Source organism: Lynx canadensis, chromosome B1, assembly GCF_007474595.2.
Source record: "Lynx canadensis isolate LIC74 chromosome B1, mLynCan4.pri.v2, whole genome shotgun sequence".
NCBI lineage: Eukaryota > Metazoa > Chordata > Mammalia > Carnivora > Felidae > Lynx > Lynx canadensis.
The window spans coordinates 119,677,813-119,705,151 of record NC_044306.2 but is presented as its reverse complement, the minus strand read 5'-3'; the positions used below and the strand labels follow the sequence as shown (position 1 = coordinate 119,705,151).

General features: G+C 40.8%; 1 protein-coding gene across 1 annotated transcript; it reads right to left on the bottom strand.

The window, feature by feature from the left end:
• Window positions 1-1,095: 1,095 nt before the first annotated feature.
• BDH2 (3-hydroxybutyrate dehydrogenase 2) lies at window positions 1,096-25,935 on the bottom strand. The gene is made up of 10 exons (XM_030313341.2): window positions 25,888-25,935; window positions 23,057-23,148; window positions 22,069-22,147; window positions 19,869-19,965; window positions 17,042-17,150; window positions 10,255-10,315; window positions 8,925-9,038; window positions 5,580-5,638; window positions 4,902-4,994; window positions 1,096-2,896 (listed from the first exon to the last, which is right to left on the bottom strand). Exons 2-10 carry the CDS (start codon window positions 23,129-23,131, stop codon window positions 2,843-2,845), a joined length of 741 nt encoding a protein of 246 aa, XP_030169201.1. The 5' UTR covers window positions 23,132-23,148; window positions 25,888-25,935; the 3' UTR covers window positions 1,096-2,842.
• Window positions 25,936-27,339: the final 1,404 nt, after the last annotated feature.

Here is a 27,339-nt window from a genome sequence, read left to right as displayed (position 1 = left end):
CCCACGTGCCCTCCGCCGGGTCGGGGTCTGGCGGCGCGCGGCCTTCCCGGGCGGGGGTGCCCGGCGGGCCACCCGCCCGCTTGCCGAGATGTCGCGCCTCACCGTCGTGTTTCAGTCGTGCGTTCTGGCTGGGCGGCCGGCTCCCGGTGCCGGGACGAGCGCGTCTCCCCCGGGAAACTCGCAGGAAAGGCCGCCCAGCGAGCGCGGACCCCGGCGGTGACGAGAACTCTGGAGAGGACGCGCAGCGCTGGCTTTTCTGGAGTCGGGAGTGCAGGCCCGACAGCCAATTACGAGGTTTAATGTTCCCTAAACCCACTAATTCACTTCGGGTTTTAACTCCACCTTTCAGCCGTGCTTTTCGAAGTGTCTTCTCCGATGCGGTGGGAAGATAGCATTCTCCGTTTGGGTGGCCAGTTAGGCGGGATTAAAGACTTGTCCTTCCCCCTTGTATCGCGTCTTTAACTGGAGCCCTTACCGCGTTGTTGTAGATTTGAACCTTCCCATCAGCAGTTTCTTTTTCCATTAAAACTCCCTTCCATTTCTGTGTCTTCCTTTTCTGTATGTCTCCCGGCTCCAGGTAAGTGTGTGTATATATGCGCGCGCCCCTTTCGGGGTAATTTTCATTTCCTTCAGAAATAAAAATGGTCTTACCTAATTTTCACTTCTTGGCTCAATTTTAATCACCGCTTTTCAAGCAAGGGGGACAATGTCAAGTTAATTATCTCCACCAAATAAAAACCACTCATTCTTGTCTCTCAGCCTCCTTTGTGGGCAGGACGGATGAACCTACGTTCTGTACAGTAAACTTCAGGGCATCTAAAGTGATTATTACTGTATTTTCTAAGTCGAATTCTTCCTCTCCTAAGGACTGGGGAAGTTTCTAGTGGTATCCAGCTTCCTCTTACCACAGGAATGAAATACAGTTTTCCTTTTGTTTCAGTCATGTGATCTTCATCGACACATCACCCGATTTGAATAACACGACTTTGGAGAGGAACACTGAACTTTTTAGTTAGGTTTTACCTGCACATTTATTGTTTATAATGTTTTATAGTTTATAGTTAGATGAGAGCATGCAGTCTGAAGAAGCATTTGTTAATTAGAATTCATTTTCAAGAATTCATCATTTGTTTATTTAGAATTCATCTGTCATAGTTATACACACACCCATATACTTGCTCACAGCATGAAGTACTTCATAACATACTTTTAAATTTCGTTGTTCCACTACTCCACTTGATAAGAAGTTACAGCATTTTGAATATGATACACCAAAAACAAAACACAAAACAAAAACCCAAGTCATTTGGCCCAGCTCCCTTATTTCACAAACCAGAATACTAAAATCTAACATATATCCGGTGACTAGGTCTAGTCACAAACCAAGCGTTCTGTGATGCAGTTGTGGAAACCTGGTCCAGAACCCCAAAACAAATCCTGTGTCAATGGACTCTTTGGGAATGCTGGTCAAAATATCCTTTGCTGTCAATTTTAACTTCTTTTCATCAATCACATAATACTCTTCCTCGCACATAAAATGTTATCCTCTCAATGTCCATTTCAAAATTTTCCTTAATATTAATATTAATTGTTAATTAAGTTTCTAAGAGGAAAGACTAAGAATAACTGCTCATTTATTATCTACATGTGCATCATACCATTTGGTCTTTTGAAGTAGCAACAAGTAAAAAACAAACATAAAATCCTAAAACTAAAATAAAAAGAAAAAACTTCCTAATAACCTCTTATACAATTATCATCCATGAATTTGCTTAAACTTTTTCTTGAAAAAAAATTTTTTTAACCATTTATTGAATTATGATTAACATACAATGTTGTATTAACTCCAGGTGTAAAAAACATAATTGATTCAATAATTCTATACATTATTCAGTGCCCATCACGATTAAGTATAGTCCCTATACAACATTATTATAATATTAATGATTGTATTCCCTATGCTGTACTTTTCATCTCTGTGACTTATTTATTTTATAACTGGAAGTTTGTGTTTCCTAATTCTCTATTTCACCCATCCCTTGAAAATTTTATTTTCTTTAATTTTGTTTCCTGTTATATGATTCACTTACATTTATGTATCCAGAGACTGTTTCTAAATTTCATGTCCTCTTACTGTTAACCTGGCATTTGGTGAAAAAAATCTACACTTAATCTATATTCAAACTGAAAATACTGCTGGTTCACTATAAGTTTCTTAGGCCCATGCCAATGTCATTATTTATTTTAATAAAGATTTTTTAGTTAAACTAAGAAAATAGTACTCAATTATGAGTGGTAACATCTGTTAAATATAAATACTTGATGATTATTTTTCTTTTATATAACAGATTAACAATATAGTTCTGAATCTAAACTCTTTTTTAATGTAAGTCACTGAAGCTAAATTCTTTCCTATCTTGTGTTCATTTATGATGGTGTAAAATTTTAAAATTAGAGTCCATGTACAGACCAAGCAGAATTATACGAAATATTTGAATATTGGGAAATAGAAGTAAAATACAAATACTTTTTTCTTAAAAACCTTCCATTTTTCATATTCACATTTTAATTTTATGTTTACAAATTGTGGTTAAGGTTAAACCTCTTCATTTGCAGTGAGTTCATTATCTTTTATGTCGTCTACCTATAATGATTTCAGAAGAGGTTAGAAAGAGATTAATATATTTAAAGAATCTGACTCTTGTGAGCAAAGACATCATTAAAAAGGGCTTGTTTTCATTAATAGGCTGTTAATAGGAGAGACATGATGGGTGAGTTTTCTTTGTAACCAGGTTCACTGTGGACAGGAAGAGCCTGCCTTCCCAGCAAGGAGATTTTAAAATCACAAGCTCCAGCCTCCATCAATGATGACAGGATTACCTGTTATGTAGGCAGACTGCAATGACAAACACAAGGAGACAGAACAATTAACCAGGTTTAACACAGGTTGTGTTTCTTCAATTTTTCTGTGACTCAGAAACCTAAACAATGTACTCTCATGGTAACAGGAAATCTCACGTAACAAATAGATTTTAGGAAAAATCTGAATTAAATTTTGGATGATCTGAAACTGCTGCATGTTCTTGTGATCTAGAGTTACCTGGCCTCTGGCTAGTGTTTTAGCACATGTCACATTCTAAGCAGATGTTCGGTCTCAGAATCAGAAAATTAAGCTCAGTGATATGCAGCCATTCCCTAAATTAGGATAAAGTATAGGCTAAAACAGTACATTTTCATTTTGAAATTCAGAACTATTCTAAAGCAGCTGAGTTTTATGCCATTAATAAACTTTTGAATGTCGTCAAGTGTGTTAGTCATAAAGTGGTTGTGTTAATTACCAAACAGAATTTTTTGTAGAAGATTTTGTATTTTTAGTTGATAAAAATACATAGGTGTTGTCAGAAGCTGAGGCACAGTAAATGTGTTTAAAAAATTTATATGAATAATAATTATATCTATTAAACTATGAAAAAATATTCTATACTAGTTTCAGATATCCAAATCTGTACCAAACTAAGGGAATTAAAAAAAAAATTACTATTTTTTTTTTTTTTGCACAGAATTTTGCACTTTCCAAAGAAATAAATCTGAAGTAAACCTTGTGGTAGAGGTTTAAAAATCTTTTAACTTAAACATAGATGTTAAATTCGTGTTCTTATTTTTAAATTTATCTGAAGCCTGACACAATGGAAGACGCAGGAAGGAAAGACATCACAGTATGAGTACAGACATTTTTAAAGTTCAATCTATGAAAACTAATCACATACTGTAGGTAAACTATCATCAACTCCCCAAAGGTTTTTTAAAAAGCAAATTTTCTGTTATACATATGGACGCCTTGGGGCTCCTCTAAAAGTCCAAAGGTCTTTTTATTGCACATTTCAAGCCAGAACATTTCCAAATATTTGGTAAACTAAGCTCTGGCTAAACAAGGACAATTTAGTTTATTAGCAGTACCCCCCAATTCAAATGAACTCTTCTGCAGATACAGATTCAGAGAAACAACAAAAGCCAATGAACTTGTTCCATTAGTAATTTGTTTAGCAATTTCCCAGCTACTAAAAACTGCTGTTAACAGTCCTGAGAAGTGGTAACTTCGGTCACTAACATTTCAACCACTATTTGTTACATTCACCAACTAGCTGGTGTGCAAGTTACTGTAAAGAAGAGCTAACAGATCAGTAACACACCTCCTCACTCCTGCCTGCTCCCCCCGCCCCCCATCTCAAATGCTGCAGTTCCCTCCTCATGTAATATTCAAATACATCCAACAGAGGGGGGTGTTTTTGTGCTCTTTACCTTATAGTTTCTGCTTTCCTAGTTGTATGCCATTTAAGAATATGCAATAGCTATTAAGGAAGAAATTGATTACTAAATAGGTGCAAAACAGAATGAGATAGAATTGGGATTTCCATATGTGATAAACAAGAATTCACAGGAAAAAACCAGCCAGTGGGATTGTCCTAATTAAGTCACCAGTAAAACTAAAAACACCAAATTCCAATTCTGTGTATTCTAGACACAACTAAATCTGGTTAACTCTCTCCCCCTTTCACCTGAAGCTCTCATAATTTTGGAGGTTCATCTGCTTGACTTACATTTAATTCGACTTTCCCCAATTATAATTTTTCAAAGCAACTGTCTCTCATAAAATTGAGCAATTTATTTTTTCAATCTTCCATGTAATTTGCTACAAGATTTAGTGACACATAGAGTTGAATAAGGAAGAGTTGGTGGCTCAGATCAAAGTGGCCTTTCTTTGAGCAAATTAAATTAGAATTTATCCCTATCTTGTAAATGCAACCTCTTATATATGTTGCAACTCTCTAAAATGATTATTTTGATAAGCAAATTGTGGCCAAATGAGGAATAATGAACTCCCTAGGAAGAACAGTGCTTACTTCATCAGAAGCCAAATACACACAGAGGAGGGCTACTTCTTCTGCAGTTGCAAATCTTCCAGTCTTCTGTCTCTTCAGGAAAGAGCTCAGTGCCTGAGATCAGAAACCATACCAGATATCAGTGATAGGAGGTGAAGTCTGAATTCACCTGCAACTCCTTCAGGAAGTCCGAGGCAAGAGGAATCTACAGAGTTACCATTGGCTTGCTGCCTTGATTAATCATGTATGATACATGATACATGAGAATATCATTAATTGTGGACCAGGTAGGACTAGAATGACTTCCAAGCTACTCAAACTAGTAAAACATATAGACACTGTGTCTATAATAAAACCTGTAGATACTGTGTCAGATCAAAATACATATTAAAGAGGAGAGCTTTAAAAAAATTTTTTTTGAAATTGTGGTAAAATACACGTTATTTACCATCTTAACCATTTTTAAGTGTATAGTTCAGTAGTGTTAAGTACATTTACATTATTGTGCAACAAATCTCTAGAACTCTCTTCGTCTTGCAAAACTGAAACTCTGTACCCATTAACCAATAGCTCCCTGTTCTCTCCTCCCCCAGCTCTTGGCAGCTGCCCTCTGTCTGTCTCTGAATTTGTCTACTCTAGGTAAGGAAGAGGACATTTTTCAACCAGAAGATTTAATCGCATTTAAAATAGTAGATATACCTCTTCAGGATTTGGTCTGGCTTGTATTCTTTCTTGTAGAGATGGGGTATCAACTGTTCCTAAATCAAAGGGGGACATTCAGCTTGGTTAATTACTCAAATTGAAAAAGAAGTTGACAAACTTTAAACTTCCTTTCCACATGATACATCAATGAAATCCTTTCCCATGACTTACAATGATAATTTCACCTCCGTGTTTAGGATTTCTAAAAACACAGACCATAGGGGTGCTTGGGTGGCTCAGTCGGTTAAGCATCTGGCTTTTGATTTCAGCTTAGGTCATGATCTCATGGTTGTGAGATTGAGGCCTGCATCGGGCTCTGTGCTGGTAACACTGAGCTTGCTTGGGATTCTCTCTCCTCTCTCTCTCTGCCCCTCCCTCCCTCCCTCCCTCCCTCCCTCTGTCTCTCAAAATAAATGAATAAACATTAAAAACACACACACAGAGACCATAATTCTTTGTGACATTAGGCAAGGACTCTGGGTGAGTCACACAAGCATCCCCAAGATATATTTTAGTCACATTACACTGCATGACACTTTATGGATTTTCAGCACTTTTACATGTATTATCTCAGTTACTCCTCACAACAACCCTGAGATGTAAATACAGCCATATAAATACTTCATCAGTGAAAGAACCTAGGTTGCCTTAATGATCCCCAAACCATTCTTTGCTGTCAGGTTCACTCTGGGGATCCTCAGACAGGGCCATGCCTGTCACGGTCCTCAGTAATTAGATGGCTCGACATTTTCTTCATTATCTTGCCTATTTTCATTGGTTTCAAATTCCTATTTTTAACCACTGTTTCATGTTTCTCATAAAAAATATAATTTGAATTATCTCACTTAAAGTAAGAATGACACTAAACATTTGAAAATCCCGCTTTGTTCAAGCTCCTACAGAGCAACTTTCCCAGAGTTTCTGTCAATTTTTGTAATCTGTAAATTCTGTTTAGAGGGCCTTTTGGCGGGGGGTGGGGGGTGCTGACAGTACTCTGGGCAACCACATGGTATTTCTAAGGTCATAAAAGATGATTTTAAAGTCATATCCTCTGCTCCTGAGAGTGCCATAGGGATGATGTTTACTAGGAAATCATTTATTTTCTTTTTAAAAAAAAAATTTTTTTTAAGTAATCTCTGTACCTACCTTGGAGCTTGAACTCACAGTCTCAAGATCAGGAGTTGCATGCTCTATTGACTGAGCCAGCCAGGAGCCCCAACCATTTCTTAATTTTAGCATCATTTGTCATTTCTCTGGAGAGGGTGGAAATCTTCAAATTCAGAAAGTTCTGGCTCCTTTGTGTTTACACCCTTTCTTTAGCTTACCTGTTTCCTCTCACATTTCATCATAAGTGGGCAGCACTTTTGACACTCAGGGTAGAAACTGTCTTTACTAAAAATGGTCACCTGGTTCATTAGGAACATTTTCTACCTTCCACATTACCGCAGGCAATAATGTTGATAAACTTTCTGAAACCGTGTAACAAAGATTCCCTTGTACCCATCTTCTGGTAATATTTTCCTCACTTCCCTCGTCCATAGCCTCCTTACAGTCCCCAGTCCTACCAACAGTATGCTCAAGACGTCGTAAGCTTTCATTGAACAATGTCCTCAAAATCCAGTTTTAAAATACAACTTTGACAGCTTCCTACCACTCAGGCGAGGGAGCATCATGTCTTTCATATGGCTGGTATTAATGGTTATTAAATGAAACTATAGAGCAAGCCTATGCCTTGTACTTAATTCCATTGTCCTAACTCTACTGCATCCAGGGCACGGACCACATAGCATGCCATAGTCTACACAAGGCTGGTGTTGAAGAGTGTGACTATACCACCAGCAGCACTACCCCAGACACACTCACTCCTTGTCAGGTTTTCTGCTGTGACTGGCTCATGAGTCACAGCTCGTTCCTTGTCCCACACAGGTTGATAATATATTTTCCAAACTTCTGAAAAGTCCAGCTGCTAAAACAACCACATTTTCCAAATCATTTTTCCATTTTTTCCACTGGGTAAATGGCACCAGAAATAGCTAGAGTCAAGTATCACCAGCGTGTATGTTAAAACCCAGTGAAACTGTCTCTTCTGTATCCTCTTCTTTCTTGGTGTTACCTATGTTTACATTTCTAATCCAAGAAAAATTAAACAGAATACCTCCGTCATGGAAATTCTGTAGCTTGAAAGGTATTTCACATTCCTCTTTTAAACTAATGAGTTAGTGTTTTTTAACCTGAGGGGAGACCATGGTGGATTATATAAAAATCTCATGCGGAACTTTCCAAACTACACACAATTTTCCCCATCAACTCTTTCCCCAAGTTCTGGCATGCACTTCAGGTTTTGAAAAGTTCCATACGTAACTGTGAAATGCTGCTTCTCCCCAACCCCCCAGTACCAGTTGTGAACCACTGAGAGCAAGCTTGATTCTGGATATGTGATATTTAATTCCTTTTTAGAGAAGAAGTTAATAATTCTTCTTAGGCAACCTGTATTCATTTTGGGTCCAGTGGAACCAGGTGAAAGGGCACATCTGTTTAATAGACATACCCATAGTCATTAAGAAAATGGGAAGTTATTCCTACAAAATAAGTTATAGAATGCTTTTGTTTGGACAGACTGAATGTCCTTTCTACTAATAATAAGTTCTTCTTTTCTTCTTTCCTTTATATGAGAGGTCAGCATGCATTCTGGTAAAAAGCCAGATAGGAAATATTCTTAGTTTTGAGAACCATTTGGTCTGGCACAACTACTCAACTCTGCCTGTAGCCATACATGTGGCAAACTAGGTGTGGGTGTGTTACAATAAGACTGTGTTTACTAAACAGGTGACGGGCCAGATTCCACCTGCAGGTCATAGTTTGCTGATCCCCTTTTTATAGCATAAAGGAAGGTGTTAATCTCTCCTTTTTGGTTGTGGGTCAGCCCAGGTGATTTACAAGCCTCAGTAGCTCCCTGTGTTTTGGGAGGCTCCTCTTACCTTCTTCCTGTGGTCCAGTGAACACAGTCTACTTTTCATCTTTCGCCTGACAAGGTCATCTCTGGTCTACCTCCAAAACACCAAGCTCTGGTCAGTTATCTTGGCCACGAGATTTGGAGTTGTTCCACACACGTGTGAATACCATTTAAACCCTTTGCATCTGTGGTTCATTCCCAATGACTGAGAATCTCATTGCCAACATACCGTTGGACTGTTATCTTAGCCTAGACCCTTTTTCATTTGAGCTTTTCCCAATGACAGGACACAATATAGCATGTGGTAAACAAGCTTCTACGCATATGTTTCACAGTGCCAACCAGGGTTCAGAAAGGACAAGTGCACAGCCCTTTTGTGCCTACCTCACCTGGACACACACAGTTGCACCTGATGCCCTGCTGGATGAAGTCTGCAGCCACAGACTTTGTGAGGCCAATCACGGCCGCCTTCGTGGTACTGTACACGCATCTGTTCACAACTCCTGAGGATGAAAGGAAGGTTTAACCATTGAAGGAACAAAAAAATCTCCTTTAGAAAGGGAACACAAATTACTGTCCTTGGTACCTACTGTCATACTTCCTCCCATGCCATCCTTTTTAAAGTTTGATTCAGGGGGCACCTGGCTGGCTCAGTCGGTTGTGTCTGACTCTCGATTTAGGTTCGTGAGTTTGAGCCCCGCATTGGGCTCTGCACTGACAGCACAGAGCCTGCTTGGGATTCTTTCTCTCCCTCTCTCTGCTCCTCACCCTCTCTCTCTCTCTCAAAATAAATAAATACACTTAAGAAATAATAAAATTTGGTAACAGGTTTTCTCCCTTCCTGGGGCTAGTTTCTGAGTGTGGGAAAATAAGATCATTACTGGCCCAACTCAGTTGAGACCTAGGTGTTGAGATGCTGCATTTAGGTAACGGCAATGGTCTTAGGTTTTCATCGTCAGTTGGTCGAACACTTGGGCAGATTCCAAAAGACACCAAAGGACAGTCAGGGTAAAGAACAACAAAACAAAAACCAAACCAAAAAGTCAAGGGGCCGAGGCATTTCTCTACCTTCCTCTCTTCGTGCAGGCTCACTGTATGTTCTTGCAAAGAGAAAGAATGTTATCTCAGCAGTAGTGATTTCATTTTAAACTCACAAACCCATCTGCCAGACTGTGACATTTGACATTATTCCAAATGGCACTGCGATCCTGGCTCTTCAACTTGACCTCTTGTTTAGGGCCCAGATCCACCGTCTTTGTGAAGCACTTCCCAAATTGTTACCCTCCCCCATATTGTGCCAGTACTTTGCACAAACCTGTGTTGTAATATTATCATGCTATAGAAGACCTACATCTGCCTGACTCTCTTCCTTTTGCAGTGTGAATTCTTTTGGGCAGGGACACACAGTGTTCAACGCATCTTTTTTGGTTAATTAAATGGGTAAATATTTCCTTCTTCCAACTTGATTTCCATTTCCATATCCACTGGAAGGGATTAGAGGAAGGGCAAATGAAACCAAACTTATTTGTTACAATTGGTTTACATCTAAGGCAGAAAGGGCTGATAGAAGGGAGCTTAATAACAATTTTTTTTAAAAAAGTGGTGTTGAAATTACATGTGGGTTTTATAATCCCTGCTATGTTTGTTCCAAAAACCCATATAGGTCATAAAGTTTTTGGAGTATGTGCATCGTGATTCCCAGAGGAAGACGGACCTTACCTTTGAGGCTAGAAGCCACAGAGGACATGTTGATAATGTTGCCAGATTTCTGTGCAAGCATCTGCCAAAACAAAAACAAATTTAAAAAATGCCACTCTGCAAGATAAAAATAATAGCTCTTTAAAAGATTTGCATTTACTTATGGTTTGCAGAACCATCTTCTTAGCTATTAACATTAAGCACGGTTAAGCATCTTAACAGCCTCACCCAGTCACTGCTGGGAGTTGATGGCATGCTGACGCACTCACTGGCAGGAACATTTCCCAGGGGGATTACTGCCTTCCTTTGGCACAGGAGCATCAGCAAGACCAAGGAGAAACTCTGAGCTGAATGGAAGGTTAATGAACATTAATTATTACTTTGTGCTCCCGATGTTGGAAAATTCTTACTTTATTCAACATATATTTGTTGAACACCTACTGTGCTAGGTCCAGGAGATACGAAGATAAATGACACACTCTCTGCCTATGGAGAGCTGCCAGGGGACTGGGGGGGCTGACATAACCAGCATCCAACAACAGTGGAGACCTCCACAGAGAGGGGTCAGTGGTGGGAAGGGACCAAACTAGGCTTCAGGACACTCAGAGGAGGGCTCCTGAGGAGGAAAGAGGTGGGCTGATACTACCCCCCCAACCCCCCCGCCAGGGAGGAAAAAGCATTTATTTTTTATTTATTTATTTTTTTAATTTTATTTTTAATTTTTTAAAATTTACATCCAAATTAGGTAGCATGTAGTGCAACCATGATTTCAGAAGTAGACTCCAGTGATTCACCCCTGTGTGTAACACCCAGTGTTCATCCCAACAAGTGTCTTCCTTAATGCCCCTTCCCCATTTAGCCCATCCCCCCTCCCACAACCCCTCCAGCAACCCTCAGTTTGTTCACCATATTTATGAGTCTCTTCTGTTTTGTCCCCCCTCCCCATTTTTATATTATTTTTGTTTCCCTTCCCTTATGTTCATCTGTTTTGTCTCTTAAAGTCCTCATATTAGTGAAGTCATATGATTTTTGTCTTTCTCTGACTAATTTCACTTAGCATAATACCCTCCAGTTCCATCCACGTAGTTGCAAACGGCAAGATTTCATTCTTTTTGATGGCTGAGTAATACTGCATTGTATATATATGCCACATTTGCTTTATCCATTCATCCATTGATGGACATTTGGGCTCTTTCCATACTTTGGCTATTGTTGATAGTGCTGCTATAAACATGGGGGTGCATGTGTCCCTTCGAAACAGCACACCTGTATCCAGTGAATAAGTGCCTAGTAGTGCAATTGCTGGGTCTTAGGGTAGTTCTATTTTTAGTTTTTTGAGGAACTTCCATACTGTTTTCCAGAGTGGCTGCACCAGCTTGCATTGGAGGTGGGCTGATTTTTGAAAACTGGAGTGTAATTCAGAAAAATAAAAGAGAAAGGTGTTTTAAGGAGTGAGGGCCACATGTATAAAGGCTCTAGCACAGAGCTGGGAGGAAGGGATGGGTCTGGCTGGAATGCCCGGAGTGGGAGGAATGAGGCTGCAGAGGCCAACAGGGGCTAAATTTAGGAATTTGGGCTTTACGCAGGAGGCAATGTGGTGGTGACAATGAGGGGCTTAATGCAGAGAAGTGGCATGTTTAGATTTGGGGAATTCTAAGATTATAGTGGTACGACATAGAGGAGACCACTGGAAGGTGATACAGTGATTTCAGAAAGGACTGAGAAAAGCTGAGATGCAGCAATGTCTGTGAGTTATGCGGGGGGAGGTTGAGGTGGTAAGGGCAGGACGTGGTAAACAGTTACATGAAGTGAGGCCTGCCTCCCTCATCAAGGGCAGTGCTTCCTAAGAACACCTCCCTCAGAATTCCCCCATTCCAAGTGTGAAGGTCTGAAGAGGAGGGTTTGGGGTTGTTTTGTTCTCCTAGACAGGGTACACAGTAGGTGGTCAAACACTGTGATGAATCAAAATCTCTTGAGGGGCTAATTTAAAGTGCAGATTGCTGGGCCCTGCCCCTGACGTAAAGGAATATATAAATGAAAAACTGCTATGAATTAAAAATGTTTTCATACACATCTGTACTTAGTATAATAAGTATGTGTGCTTTCAGGGCACGTAGGTATGTGCAAGAGTGTGGGTACCCATGAAGAAGGGAGACATGGAGAGAATTCCTACTCGATGGGCACTACCTTCTCATTGACATCAGAAGCTCGGAGGATGGCTGTAAAGAACAAGGTTGAGTGGGGGGAATGATGGACACAGAGAGTGGTGAAGAGTTAAAACAACTGCTGAGAGGAAGTGGAAGACCACCACCAGAGAACAGAGGAAGGAAAAGCAGGATATCCTGTGCCATGAAAGTCAAGCAAAGAATGAGTTTCTAAAAAGAAGAGAGTCTCAGTAGTCAGGGTAGGGAGAGAAGTCACTCCTGCTGGGGTGAGCTTCTCCAGCAGCTTTCAGTCAGAGAGGCATAGGGATGGGGGTGAGTGACTGGATGGCTCAGGGATGTGGCTGCCAAGGTGGCAGATCTCCCCATGGTGTTCTCCTGACTTTCTGTTTTGATACTTAGTTACTGTTTGTTCTCAAGAGCAGAGAATCTACATACAACAACCCAAGGCATTGTGTTGGATGGATTAAAGGGTACAGGGGAGGCTGAGGTGACCCGATCAAGGCAAGGACACAGTAGGGGTGAAAATATTTAACCCCACTTGTTTGTCTATGTGATAAAGAGGATCATAATGAGATGGGGTCTTCACAAAAACGACCAGGAAAATTAGTAAAGTATAATGGTGTTGGAAACGAAGGCTTAACATTATTCTTTCTTATCCAATTTAGCAAATAATCTGTTTTTACTTCTTTTTAGTTTTGTTCCAGTTTCACTGAGCTATCATTGTCATATATAATCCATTTTAATACCTATAGAATACATATATTACAGTAGAATACATAACGATGAGCTACTAAGTAAGTTCAGTCTCTAATCACCAGAAATGCTGTAATTCCTCAGGCAAAACTTTGGAATAGAGTCACCTAGGAGGTGCTAGTGCTGTCCCTTAACATCTGTGCTATCCATTCAGCCAGGTCTGTCTGCTGGATCTAGAGCCCTCAGTCCATGCTCAGCACCCTTCCACGCTGTTTTCTCAACACCAGCTCAGTACCTGCTGGTACGGTGTGGATGCTCTTCCTGGCTCCCCATGCAACGTCCCGCTCTGGCAAATATCACTTGGCAAGTATAAGGTGAAGTGCCTGGTATGTAGTAATTCTATATGGGACTGACCTCCCAGAAGCTCAGGCAGGGGCTAAGAAAGAGCTCTGAAAATTTCCTCCAGCTGTTGATCTAGTCAGTCCTACCTACCTAGCTTTTCTATCTCCACTGAACTCAGCTCTTAAACCTGGCAGACCTTGGGTTCTTGGCTCTTTGATGATTCCATGTCTCACCTCTACCTGGACTGACAACCTAGATTCATTTATTCATTCAACAAATACTTGCTAGAGCATCTCTATGTACTAGAGAATCTTCTAAGATACAGCAAAGGGGAAAAACCTCCACATATCCAAGACTTCCCTGACTTTGGATTTTGCACTGACTTCTTCTTACAGTATTTTCAGCTTGTTCTTTGCCTTTTGACTCACATTCCAGTTTTGGAACGGTTTTCTGTGTGTGTATCCATGATCAAAAATTTCCTACAAGTGTTCCTATGTCTTGACCACCTGACTTTTCAGATCTGCCTAGACTCCAAATCCTGACTTCCCCTGGAAAGTTCTAACCTGTTGTATGTGCATCATTGTTAATGAACCCAGAAGATCCCAATTAGGGCTGGAAGGGATTGTGTAATCTCTCATCCTCATTTTATTTTTTTACATTTATTTATTTTTGAGAAACAGAGTGAGACAAAGCATGACCGGGGGAGGGGCAGAGAGAGAGGGAGACACAGAATCTGAAGCAGGCTCCAGGCTCTGAGCAAGAGGTCAGCACAGAGCCTGATGTGGGGCTCGAACCCACGAACTGTGAGATCATGACCTGAGCCGAAGTCGGACGCTCAACCGACTGAGCCACCCAGGCGCCCCACTCATTTTATTTTTTTAAAGCTAGCCTATTTATTTTCAGAGAAAGAGAGTGAGCAAGCAGGGGAGGGGCGGAGAGAGGGAGAGAGAGCATCCCAAGCAGGCTCCACGATGTCAGCATAGAGCCTGATGTGAGACTCAATCTTGTAAACCATCAGATCATGACCTGAGATGAAACCAAGTGTTGAACACCTAACTGACTGAGCCACCCAGGTACCCCATCTCATCCTCATTTTAAATACAACAGAGTACAAGTGCCATTTCCCACGGCACATGGTGAAGTAGGGGCAGAGTTCAGGCTGTGATGCCAGAGTTTGAAATCCAGGGTCAGGTTGGTTACTGTCACTTTAATAAGTGGCACTGACTTCTTCTCACTGCCCACCCCAGTCAATAATATCTCTTGGGATTTTTTACAAATGAGTATTAGTGGCTCATATGGATTATTAAGATGCTTTAAATTATAGGAAAACTCACTAATTTGCAAGTTAGTGTTTGATATTTCAAAAGTTAACATTTACTGACAAGTTTGAATTTCAGTGCCGCTGGACCATACCCCATGCCTGCTCCCTTCACTCATTATTTGTCAAGCATTACAGACATGAAGTAGGCTGTTTTTGCACATGTGATAGTCTTACACACTATGATCTAAGTTTTCTCCTTTTACCACAGCCTTGGCTTCTCTCCCAATCATAGGTTAAGGATCAGGCTTCAAAAAAATAATCAGGGTTCCAAATAACAGATTCTCATGAACTCCGAATAAACAAAAAAATGAAATTTACATTAAAAATAAATTTGCTAGGGGCACCTGTGTGGCTCAGTCAGTTAAACATCTGACTTCGGCTTGTGTGGTGATCTCATAGTTCGTGGGTTGGAGCCCCATGTCAGGCTCTCTGCTATCAGCAGAGAGATGGCTTCAGATCCCCTGTCTCCCTCTTTCTGCCCTTCTCCATCCCTCTCTCTCTCAAAAATAAATAAACATTTAAAAAAACAATTTGCTAGTCCCATATCCCATGGAACCACTAAGAGATCCTTTCTAAGCACTAAACAAGTAGATTGAAACAAATTCCTTTGTTATTAGGTCAGTTTTTCTAGTTTTCCTTTCAACATTCACCTGGATCCTTCTTCTTTTTTTCTTTTTTTCATGTTTATTACTTATTTTTGAGAGAGAGAGAGAGACAGGTAGAGAAAGAGGGAGACACAGAATCCAAAGCAGGCTCCAGGCCCTGAGCTGTCAGCAAAGAGCCTGACATGGGGCTTGAACCCAAGAACGGTGAAATCATAATCGGAGCTGAAATCGGATGCTTAACCTACTGAGCCACCTAAGTGACCTGGGATCCTTTTTGACATTATGTTGAATGTTCAGAGCAAAGCATCAGCCCTGCCTTGCCTTTAAAAAGCTCTTCTCCTGCACTGGGTTGGCAGCATTCAGTACGTCTGCCATCTAATCCAGCCGGGATTGGAAGAGAAGAACGGCTCCTCTGCATTTCACTAGGGTTCAGTTTGCAGCCTTGGACTGAGCTGGTTCTGTATGCAGTCAATCCCTTCATTGTCTGAGCCTGTGCTCATTATCGGCTTACAAGTTCATTTGAACTCAATCTTTTTCATATTTACACTCCCCTCTCCGAGAATGCCTAGCGTGTGCTTTTCATCAAAAGGCACGTAATGCTTGTTTGTAAAACAAAATGAAAATTATTAATGAGTTGTGGAAAAGCTGTGGAATTCCAGGGTAGCAGATTCAGGAAGAATGCTCTCTCTCTTTAGCACACACTGTCTCTCACCTCTCTGGTACCTCTGTGGCTCAGTTAAAAACACGAGTGCAAGAAGAATACTCAAGGAACAGAAAAGCAATGAGGTACATCCATCTGACAGCATGTGCCTAGACAATGAAATTCAAGAAGGGGCCTAACCTCCAGGGTTCAAATCCCGGCTCTAACCACTTGCTAGTTATGTGACCTTGGGCAAGTTACCTCACCTCCCAGTTTTATCCTCTGTACAGTGGATGTGATAAAGTAGTACCTACCTTATCCCATTCTTCTGGTCCCATGTGCCTCCTTGCTATCCCTCTCTCTGGGACCCTCTTCCTCATATACCTCAATGGTTAGCTCCTTCATTTCACTTGGACCTCCATGAAAATTTCAGCTTATCAGCGAGGCACCCTGGGCTTTACTGATATCCTAGCTTCCTTTTCTTCCTAGCACTTTTTTTTTAAGTGTATTTATTTTTGAGAGAGAGTGAGCAAGCATGAGCAGGGGAGGGGCAGAGAGAGAGGGAGACAGAGAATTCCCAGCAGGCCCCACGCTGTCAGTGCAGAGCCCGAAGTGGGGCTCAAACTCATGAACCATGAGATCATGACCTGAGGTGAAATCAAGATTTAGACACTCAACCTACTAAGCCACCCAGGTGCTCCTTCTTCATAGTACTTCTAACCACTCCCGGAGTTATATGTTTATTTAATTATGTTATCCTGTCTCACTCCCCCAAAATGAGATCTCTTTCATAGAAGGGACTTGTTTTTCTGATGAGTCTTCTGCACCCAGAATGGAGACTTGCATAAAGAAAGTTCTTAATACTTCTTGAATATTTCTTAACTGGAAGGTTAAGTGAGTTTGTATTAAGTGTCTTGATATAAATGTTCAGTATGGGTTAGTCATTGTGGTAGCTACTGTCACTCTTCAGAACAGAAAGGTAAGGGCCCTTTCTGGATGCCCAGTGTGGAGACCTACTGATCATAGTGATGGTGATCCTTACTTTAGGAAGAAATGCCTTGATCATCAGGTACATGCTGCGGACATTGAGATTCATCGAGAAGTCCCAGTCCTTCTCCTCACAGTCCAGGATGGTTCCATGATGGACAAAACTGGAAGAGGGATTAATCAGTGGGGAAAAATGATCATTTAGGATTTCTATTGTACTTCCTTATCATTTTATATTGTTATTTATTGACTTAAACCTTACGAAGATTTTAGCAATTCATAGAAACACTTAGTACATTAAGTTAGTAAGTATCCAACAGCTTAAGCTAAATAAATTTATTTGAAAACAAAATCCTTCTTTTGAAAGAAAGGCAAAGGCTTGGGGCCACCGAACATAAGAAGCTCTATGGCAAGTGCACAGGAAATAGCAAAAACAATATCAAAAACAAATGAGAACATGATACGCGCCCCGACTCCTATTTCATAAGCAACAGTGCCCTCAGGTGGCATAGATTTAACATTTTCAAAAGGAAATCAAATTGCAAAGGAAAACCATTGTCTCAACATCTCAGGGTAGCAAAGTGATATCGGTATCATATAGTTCTAACATATTGAGTAAACAAAGCAGAACAAAACAAAACTCTTAAAGCAACTTTCACTTCTTTTCCAGTCATACTCTTCTTTATAAAAAAATTTTTTTTAGTGTTTATTTGTTTTTGAGAGAGAGTGCAAACAGAGGAGGGACAGAGAGAGGGAGACAGAGAATCTGAAGGAGGCTCCAGGCTCTGAGCTGTCAGCACATAGCTCGATGCGGGGCTCAAACTCACGAGCTGTGAGATCCTGACCTGAGCTGAAGTTGGACGCTTAACCGACTGATCCACCCAGGTGCCCCTCAAGTCACACTCTTAAATAACCTTCTCATCCTTTGTATGACAGCAGGAACCCACGCTCTATTTCTATATCCCTTACCTTGCTGAGAATTTAATATGTAGATATTAAAAAACCAGTTCTGCTAACTGATTTTTTTGTCATGGCTCTGAGTATATTCTCATATAAGGGATGAGCAGTTTATTTATGTAGCAGATTGTCATAAATTGTTAGTTTAATATCCACACAGTGTAACCTATGACAAACTATACATATATATATATATATATGTATATATATATGTGTGTGTGTGTATATATATATATATATATATATATATATATACATACATACACACACACATTTTTTTGGTGCAGAAACATAATGATTAGGAAGAACAAAAATGTATTAGAAGGCTCTGGAATTTTTCCGTCAATGCGGCAGTACAAATATAACAGAACATAAGAAAAGTGGAATGTCACTTAGTTCCTGTGTAAACCTCGGCTGTACTCATCTCTACTGTCTCGCCTGAGCAGGGAAAGTCCCAGCACGAGCTGCTCCAGTTCCAGCCTCTCCTCATTCATACACGGTTCAGCACGTTTGGTATCATCTGCATAAGTTCAATTAAGCCATTCTCTTTGTGCTCTATACAGAGATGCAACACGGAAACTTCTTTTGCTGGGTGGAATTCATTGTCCCAGTAAGAAACACTGAGCTTGGGATGTGTAAAGGAGTTGCTAGAATGCCATGCCAAAAAATTGGGAACACCTGCATTTCAATAAGCTGAGTACTTGGTTTCTGGTAAATATACTTTGCTTTAAAGACACCTCCTGGGGGCGCCTGGGTGGCGCAGTCGGTTAAGCGTCCGACTTCAGCCAGGTCACGATCTCGCGGTCCGTGAGTTCGAGCCCCGCGTCGGGCTCTGGGCTGATGGCTCAGAGCCTGGAGCCTGTTTCCGATTCTGTGTCTCCCTCTCTCTCTGCCCCTCGCCCATTCATGCTCTGTCTCTCTCTGTCCCAAAAATAAATAAACGTTGAAAAAAAAAAAAATTTAAAGACACCTCCTGGAGGGGTGCCTGGGTGGCTCAGTTGGTTAAGTGTCCGACTTCGGCTCAGGTCATGATCTCACCGTTCGTGGTTCAAGCCCCGCATCAGGCTCTGTGCTGACAGCTCAGAGCCTGGAGCCTGCTTCAGATTCTGTGTCTTCCTCTCTGCCCCTCCCCTGCTCATGGTCTGTCTCTCTCTGTCTCAAAAATAAATAAAAACATTCAAAAAAAATAAAGACACCTACTGGAAAATGGTTTTTCATTTTATTTTATAAGTCTTAGTGGAGCGTCCACAGCCAGTCCATTGCTGTGAGCCTATGACCAGCCTTAAGATTAACAGGTTTGGATTAATACCAGTTCTCTTGAGACCATCATTTTCCTTAGGACTCAAGTCCATGTCTGCTTTTTTTTTTTCCTTAAGTTTATTTATTTATTTTGAGACAGAGTGAGAGAGAGTGCATGTGCATGCAAGCAGGGAAGCGACTGAGAGAGAAGTGGGAGAGAGAGAGAGAGGGGATCTCAAGTGGGCTCCACACTATCAGTGCAGAGCCTGAAGCCCATGTTCACTTCTATGGCTGTCTTATTTGCTGAATCTTACTTGGAATAAAATTTGTCTAAAACGTAACTATATTTCCTAAGAAATATATTATGGTTCATGATGAACAATTATGCCTTATTATCAAAAATTTTTTTAAAGTTTATTTATTCATTTTGAGAGAGTGAGACAGAGCATGAGCCAGAGAAAGGCAGAGAGAGAGGGAGACAGAGAATCTCAAGCAGGCTCCACAATGTCAGTGCAGAGCCTGATGCAGGGTTTGATCTCACGAACCGTGAAATCATGACCTGAGCCAAAATCAAGACTTGGATGCTTAACTGACTGAGCCACCCAAGTGCCCCTTACCAAAACTTTTTAAATAAAAGTCATATAAAACCTTCTGTAAGGAGAGTGAAATGGAAAAGTATGAATTACCCAGCAACATTAAAGAGAACATCAAGTCTCTCAACTTCATTGGCAAACTGATCAATTTGTTTCTTCTTTGTGACATCAAGGGCCCGAATCTGAATACCTGAAAAACAAAACAAAGTACACAATTTATCTTTACTCATAGAAATGTTTAGCCTTGAAGATTTAGCTGTTCTGAAGTGTGAAGACTGTAGTATTTGTCCAGTTAGACTTCACAGGATTGTCGGCCATTAGTAGGGTCTTACCAATCTTAAGAATCTCATTAGTAAAAATCTTGAAGTCCTCCCCATCTTTTTTTTTTTTTTTTTTTTTTTTTTTTTTAAGTAGGCTCCACAGCAAGCATGGGACTTGAACTTACGACCTGACATCAAGAGTCGGAGGCTCTACAGACTGAGCCAGCCAGGTGCTCCACCTTGACTTCTATAGTAGATGCTTCTCAGCAAACCAGCAGCAATACCTGCAAGTGGGCTCATTCTAGTCCCGTCTTTCAACCCAGAGGTTGAATCACTGCTACAGTGATGCTGAATTCTGTCTAAGGGGGAAGGACAGGGGCAGTGGGATAAGAGATGGTTTCTATTTGTGCATTTTACCTTTATGTCAATTGTATTATCGACTAGAAATGACTTTGAGGATCACAGGTACCATCACTTATTTCTGGACCAAATTCCAAGAAGAAATGACAGGCCACAAGAAGGGATGAAAACACTAGTCATGAGAGAGTTAGCATGGGGTCTGAGGCAGACACACTGTACTAGCTACTAAAAAAATATGCTCTAATGCTTTCATTAAGCAGCAGTCATAATTTTTATGATTTAAAAAATATATGGTTTATTATTCTATTCTTCCCTTTTGCATATAGAAAAGAAAGATTATAAATAAAGGGAGGACTAGAATGGAGTTTCAGAAGGACTTTCCTTTCCTCTGTGCTTTTCTACAGCAGCTTCCCTTAGATTTGTTGAAATGATAACTCAGTCTAATTCAGTTAACTAATTCAATGAACTAAATTATGTTTGATCATGCAACCTATTCTATTTTGCTGAAACAGTTAACTTTGAAATGAGTTCTACGTTCTGATTTCTTTCTGAGTAACGCCAATTAAAGCCCTTTGACGTCGGAGTTAGGTTCGGTGTGGTACAGTAAGGGGCAATATGCACTTGAACAAGTTAATCTCTTATAGTTTCTGATCATGACATGTGATTTTAAGGCTGAGCTGTCTCCAATATGGTGGCCACTAGCCACATGTGGCTGGCTACTAAGCATGGATGGGAAATGCAGCTAGTCTGAACTGAAATGTGCTGTAAATGTAAAATACACATGGATTTCAGAGATTTAGTGTAAAAAATGTAAAATTTTCTATTGTAATGTTTTACAATTGCATATGTTAAAATTATAATATTTCAGATACATTGAATTAATTAAAATACATTATTAAAATTAATTTCACCTGTATCTTTTTACTTTTTAAATGTAGCCACTAAGAAAATTTACACTTGCACATATGGCTCATGTCATGTGTCTATTGGACAGCGTCTCCCCCAGAGGGAGGCAGAGAAGTGGAAAGTCATCATCAAAAGTTAACGTAACAGGGGCACCTGGCTGTTGGTGGAGCATGTGACTCTTGACGTTGGTTGTGAGTTCAAGCTCACCATTGACGAAAGCTTACTTAAAAAAAAAAAAAAGTTAACAACTATTAAATTTTCACGTGTAATTTTGTAATTGAGTACTGAATCCTTCAACATTTTGGCTAAACAAAAAAAATTTAAGCATACATCTTAAAATTTTGTTTATACATTTAAATGTATAGATTTTTGTCTGTAGGTTCACAGAATACAGATTTTTAAAAAATGTTTATTTATTTTGAGAGAGAGAAAAGTAGAGAGAGGGAGAATGCAAGAGGAAGAGAGGCAGAGAAAAAGGGAGAGGGAATCCCAAGCAGGTTTTGTGCTGTCAGCATAGAGCCCAACATAGGGCTCAGTCTCACAAATCATGAGATCATGACCTGAGCTGAAATCGAGAGTCAGATGCTTAACTGACTGAGCCGCCCAGGAGCCCCACACAGAATATAGACGTGATAGCAGGGAAAAAGGCTCTAAAAAAGGCCAGCAGAACCGAGCAGCTAAGGACTTTTCTTTCAACATGTGAACAATATTGCTTTATAATACCTTGTAGATTCTGAATCCCAAGTTCAAAGTGCTGAGTTGCTTACCAGGGTACTTTTCTAGTTCCTGAAGTTTGGACTCATTGATATCTGTGGCTATGACTTTGGCACCTTCTCTTGCAAAAGCCTGGTAGACACAATGTACAAATAAATCCTTTGTTTATTCGATTTGATTCCATTCTCATGAGTGGAAAGTCATTTAGCCTTTCCTCCCTTATCTTATTTTCATTGTTTTACCTATAAAATAGGTGGAATTTTAAGCTCTCTACTCTCATTTCACCCTTCCCATTGTTAATATTTTTACCATTAATTAGAACAACATGACATACATTGTGCTTGTCATCTGACTTTATGCCTGTAAGCATTATCAAATAAAAGAGTGTTTTTAAAAACTAGGACTCTGTTACTGACACCTCTCAAAATACTATTCTGTGATGTGATAGCCTGTATTTCATTTCTGAGCTAGTTCTTATTATTTTCCATTTTTTACTATATCCCAAATAATAAGAGAAAATGCGTTATTTTCACACTTTTTCTCCTAAGACTATATTACTGTTTTCATAAATGTCAAACCATACCCTATTATACTGTAAGTGCATTAATGAGTTCAGGTGTGGGTTATAATGCACAAGAAGTGGATATAAATTAGAAGGTGAAAGTAACCTGATAGTCTTGTATCTCTGGAATCCTGCATCTGAATTGACAATTACAGAAAGCAATACATTCCTGGAGGTCCCCTGCAGTAAATATATCATCGTGCAGAGAAACTGAGGCAGAGAATTAAGTTTCTCAGAGTCCAAGGTTATCACTGATGTCGCATAATAAACATGTGAGGTATTCATTCCTTCACTTGCCCTGGGTCAAGGCTAGTGAGTTTTCTTTTTGTAACCTCAGACAACAGAAGCACAAAAGTAAAACAAAACAAAATCAAAGCCAAAAACAACCAAAAACGAGAGCAGAATTAAATAACCATGGGCTGTGTCCACATAATTTAATACCTCAAAAGTTAGTAAGCTAACAAGAAATAATAACTTACTATGGCAGCTGCCCTCCCAATCCCCTGAGCAGCAGCGGTCAGGACAATGATCTTCCCATCAAGTCGACCCATCATGGAACCTGTGGTTCAATCTAGAGACATGTGTATTTAATGGCTTACACTGCAGCATGTGGTCCTGTGCAGTGACATCTAGAATGAACTTAAAGGTAGCATTTCTATACAGATAGTCCATCAACTGAATTCTCCAAGAATGCTGACTCTAGATACGTAGCTTTGTAAATCAAAAACATTTAGCATAACCCATTGAAGTGATAGCCGGCAACAGACAGACATGGGACTTCAACCTACCATTTGGTTTCTTCACTACTTAGAGAAGACAGCCTCTGATACTGATACAGCAGGGGAGGAGTCCTTCCCCTCACTACCACCACTCTCTCTATACACACTTTTTTTGGCATTGTATGTGTCCTTACTACTTGGGGCTGCTTCCCAATTTCTCTGCTATAAATTTTTGTTGGGGTTTGCACTATCAATTGTCCATGGCTTTTCCTTCTCCCTTGGAAAGATTTAGTGGTTGGCCTCAGAGAGTCATTGAACAAAAGAACTGGAAAAATAAAATCATGTCCAACACTCCCATTTTGTAGAGGGGAAAACTGATCTGACTTGCTCGAGGTCACAGAGCCAGTTAATGACAGAACCAGAACTAAGCTCAATCCTCCCGACTCCTTTGCTATGTGAAATTCCACTCCACAATGCTGCTGATCCTCTCTTAAAGTAGTGACACTTTATCAGATACCATCAATAATTTTCAAACTGGAGACTGAGAAATTCTGACATCGGGAAAATAAGATACGCATAAGATATCTGGTGCTTGGATTGTAGATTCTGGGATAAGAGGAATGGCTCATGACGAGATTAGGGGTGGTTAAGAGTCAGATGATGATCAACTGAGGCTGTCTTCAAGGACCTGGGCGTCTTTTCTCACCCTGCTGTACTTTATGGCTGCCTCTGATCTCACACCAAGTCACAAAATGGCTACTTTGTCCCAAGGCATCTCATCAGCATTCAGGCAAAAAAAAAAAAAAAAAAAAAAAAAAAAGGTGGGGTGGTGGTGGGAAATAAAAGCCAAAAAAGCCTTTCAGAGAGTCCTCACTTTCTAGTCAACAAGGAAGCCCTTGCCAAACATTTCAGCCTACATTTCACTCGCCAGCTCTAGCAGCAAAGGCTAGGAATTTGAGAGTTTTGCTTTCTGGCCTCTATTAAGAGAAAAGCTGGGGGAAGGGGTGCGTAATTGGGTGGGTACCCAGTGAACTTACTTAAATAGTACATGTACAGATAACCTACACGCTCACTGCTCAATTACCTGCCTAAAAAAATACAGGTAACTAGCTAGTCTTGCCTAAAGGGTTCACATGATCTAGTGCTATCTTTGTGAATATATCTCTGCTGTCTTCTGCCAACCTTGGCATTTTGCTGTAATCAAGCCTTCACACTTTATCTAAGCTCGGAATGCTGAGCGGCCAGTTACTCCTGTGGATAATGGGCACTGAAGGACTGATGAAATGAGTGCAACACAAGAAGACATGTATTTTGGAAAGATCACTGGAGCAGACCTTGGGGAGTGGGTGGTTTCCTTGGGAGGGTGCTGCGGGGGCCTGAAGGGCCGAGCGTGAAATAGCAGGGATGGGAAGGGGGGGCTGGATCAGAGAAGCATTTGAGACGTGACACAAGGCCTGGTCACCAGTGCCCTATCTTCGGAGAGATCATGTGGTCTGCACCCTGCCTCGCGGCTGCGAATTAGGCCTGCGGATTGCAGGTCCAGGAGAGGACCTCGTGGTTCGCGTGGTTCTCGCAGTCTCCGCACGCCCACCCGCACGCTGTGAGACCTGGGCGCGAGTGCGCACCACCACCAAGGCTGACTCTTTTCTGGGGGACACGGGGCTCTTTCCGGGGCCTTGCGGACCCTCCAGTCATTGCACTGCCTTCCTGCCCAGGGAGGGAGGAGGGGCTCCCTCGTGGTCTGACGGCCGGTTCCCTCTCATTTTCTCTCACACCAGCATTTCCCCTTATAACTCTCCTGCATGTTTACCTCTGTCTTGGAGTTTTGCTTCTCCGAGGGCCAGACGAACAACCCGCTCCAGGGACCTGCTTAGAGTCTCACTGATATCTCTCGGATTAAATCTGCGTTTGTCATGCGCCAGAGAAACTGAGCTTTTACACTGCCTGACCTACTCTGATGCCATGGATTTTCTCTACTTATTTTGTCTTTATTCTTACACGAGTGATACGTTTTCACTTTAAACATGTAAAGAGTTGAGAGATATAACCATATATACTATAGAAAGTAAGAGAATCCAATCATCTCCCCCCCCCCCCCGAATCCTGGGCGTGGTGTATTAAAAAGCGATTATTTTACACCTCTGTCAATTGCTGGCGTCAGGAACATGACACTGAAGGCACACACCAAAGGTGTCCCTAGGAATCTCTGACACCAGGAGAAAGAAGCACTTACTACTGAACAATTGCTGGAGCACAGAGTAGCCACTTTGCTCACTCCGATATCTCCCCTAGCTAGCCTTGGCTTTCTGGAACCAGATTTTGGGGCTAAAACCTGTTAGAATAAACTACATTATTAAATATAAATGGGTTTATTTGGGAAAATGAGTGCAAACGTGGCCTTAAATGGTAAAATCCAACGTGAAAAGCACATTGAAAAACTAATATACCAGAGTTTCAAACTTGTTAAAAACACACCCTTACCCTGACCTAAGATTAATGTTGAAATAGGTAACTTGCAGAACAAAGCAAAAATCTAAACCTCTTCTTTTCCCAGGCTAAAATTAAATTTAGAAAATATTAGGAAATCTTACTTTAGAGCAGCAAGTGGACGGCGTCCTCCAGATCCCCGTGCGAGCAACAAACTTGAGACCTTTGTGCAGGAACAAGTCAGGCGCTTAAAGATGCATGTTGGGATTTGTAGTTTCGTTCAGTTTTAAGGAGTCGCACGTTTGTATAGTATATACGTGTGTGTGCTGCCATCTAGTGGAGCTCATCTAGAACTGTTAACTCCAAGGAGAAGGTGAAAACTGGAAAAGCCCCCTTACAGCTTACTTAGGACGTGGAAATCATTTGCTTCACTTTAACGGGTCTTTGTTGTTTGTTGGGGTCTATTATGCGCTCTTCTAGGATATTTACATTTTAATGAGTAAGAAATTTCACGTGAAAGAGAGCAGGGCAATAAAATAGAAGGGCCCTAGATCATTTAAGATAGTGGAGGCTTCCTTCCTGGCCCTTCACCAAGATTGTTTTGAGGGAGAGAAATAAAAATTCTCTCATTTTAAGGCATAGTTACGGTTGTTTCGTCACAGTCTACTCTAACACTAGTACATATTTAGTGGCAGAGTGCAGGCATCCTGACTACCCTGAGGAGGCAGGGTCCAGGCAACACTTCAAGCTTCACAGTGTGGAGGCTTGAAAGGGAAGGACATGTTGGGGAGGAGCAAAAAAAAATCAAGCTCCGCTGAAGAGAACAGATATTAGAGATTGAAAAGAAAGGATGAGGTCATGTGTGCTAGGCTTAGTCATTCATACTTATCAGGTGTGTAACTGAGCAGGGTGATTGTGTAAGTTATTTTCTGCATTACTATTTAAGTTGGTTTACTCAACATGCACCCACCTCACTTTCCTCTGCCTTTTATTTTATAAAGGTCGGAAAACAAAACTCTCAAATTCCAGCCTCTTTTGCTGCTAGTGCTGGCCAAGGAAACACAAGCTGAGGAGGACTTCCTTCTTGGATAGAAAGGCAAGGCCACTCTGAAACGCTTTCCATTTTTGCCCTTTCCTTGCTTTTTCCTGGAATGCGAATATTCCTTGGGACATGGCAGCCATTTTGTGACTTGGTACGAGGTCAGAGGCACACATTAAGGACAGAGCCCGGTAAGGGAAGGAACCTGATGGCTTGAAGACAGCCTCAGTGCCTCAGCCCTAGACGAACTCCTCTGTGCTCCTTATATGAGAAAAAGTTAACTTCATTAGATTGTTTTTCTCCAGGTTTTTTTGTCTTTGGAACCAAGTATCTTCATAACAGTCATGATGGTTAAGAACAAAGACTGCGGAGTCTGAAAGACTAAGGTAAGCCCCACAGCTTTTCACTAGCTGAGTAAGTAACAACTCTCCAAACCCCAGTTTTCTCATCTGTTAATGAAGGTAACCATAGCACCTACCTCAGGCATGTGAGGAGGGACTAGAGGCATGTACAGATACCAGCACATTTCTTACATTTTTACTTAATAAACGTTAATGATTATTAAAATTCAATTATA

Coding starts and splice junctions, on each gene's coding strand:
- BDH2 (XM_030313341.2), bottom strand. CDS start 23,131: ATGATGGGTCGACTTGATGGGAAGATCATTGTCCTGACCGCTGCTGCT. Junction 22,148..23,056: donor TTGGGAGGGCAGCTGCCATA/GTAAGTTATTAT, acceptor TGTGTCTACCAG/GCTTTTGCAAGAGAAGGTGC. Junction 2,897..4,901: donor TGTATTTGGCTTCTGATGAA/GTAAGCACTGTT, acceptor TTGTCATTGCAG/TCTGCCTACATAACAGGTAA.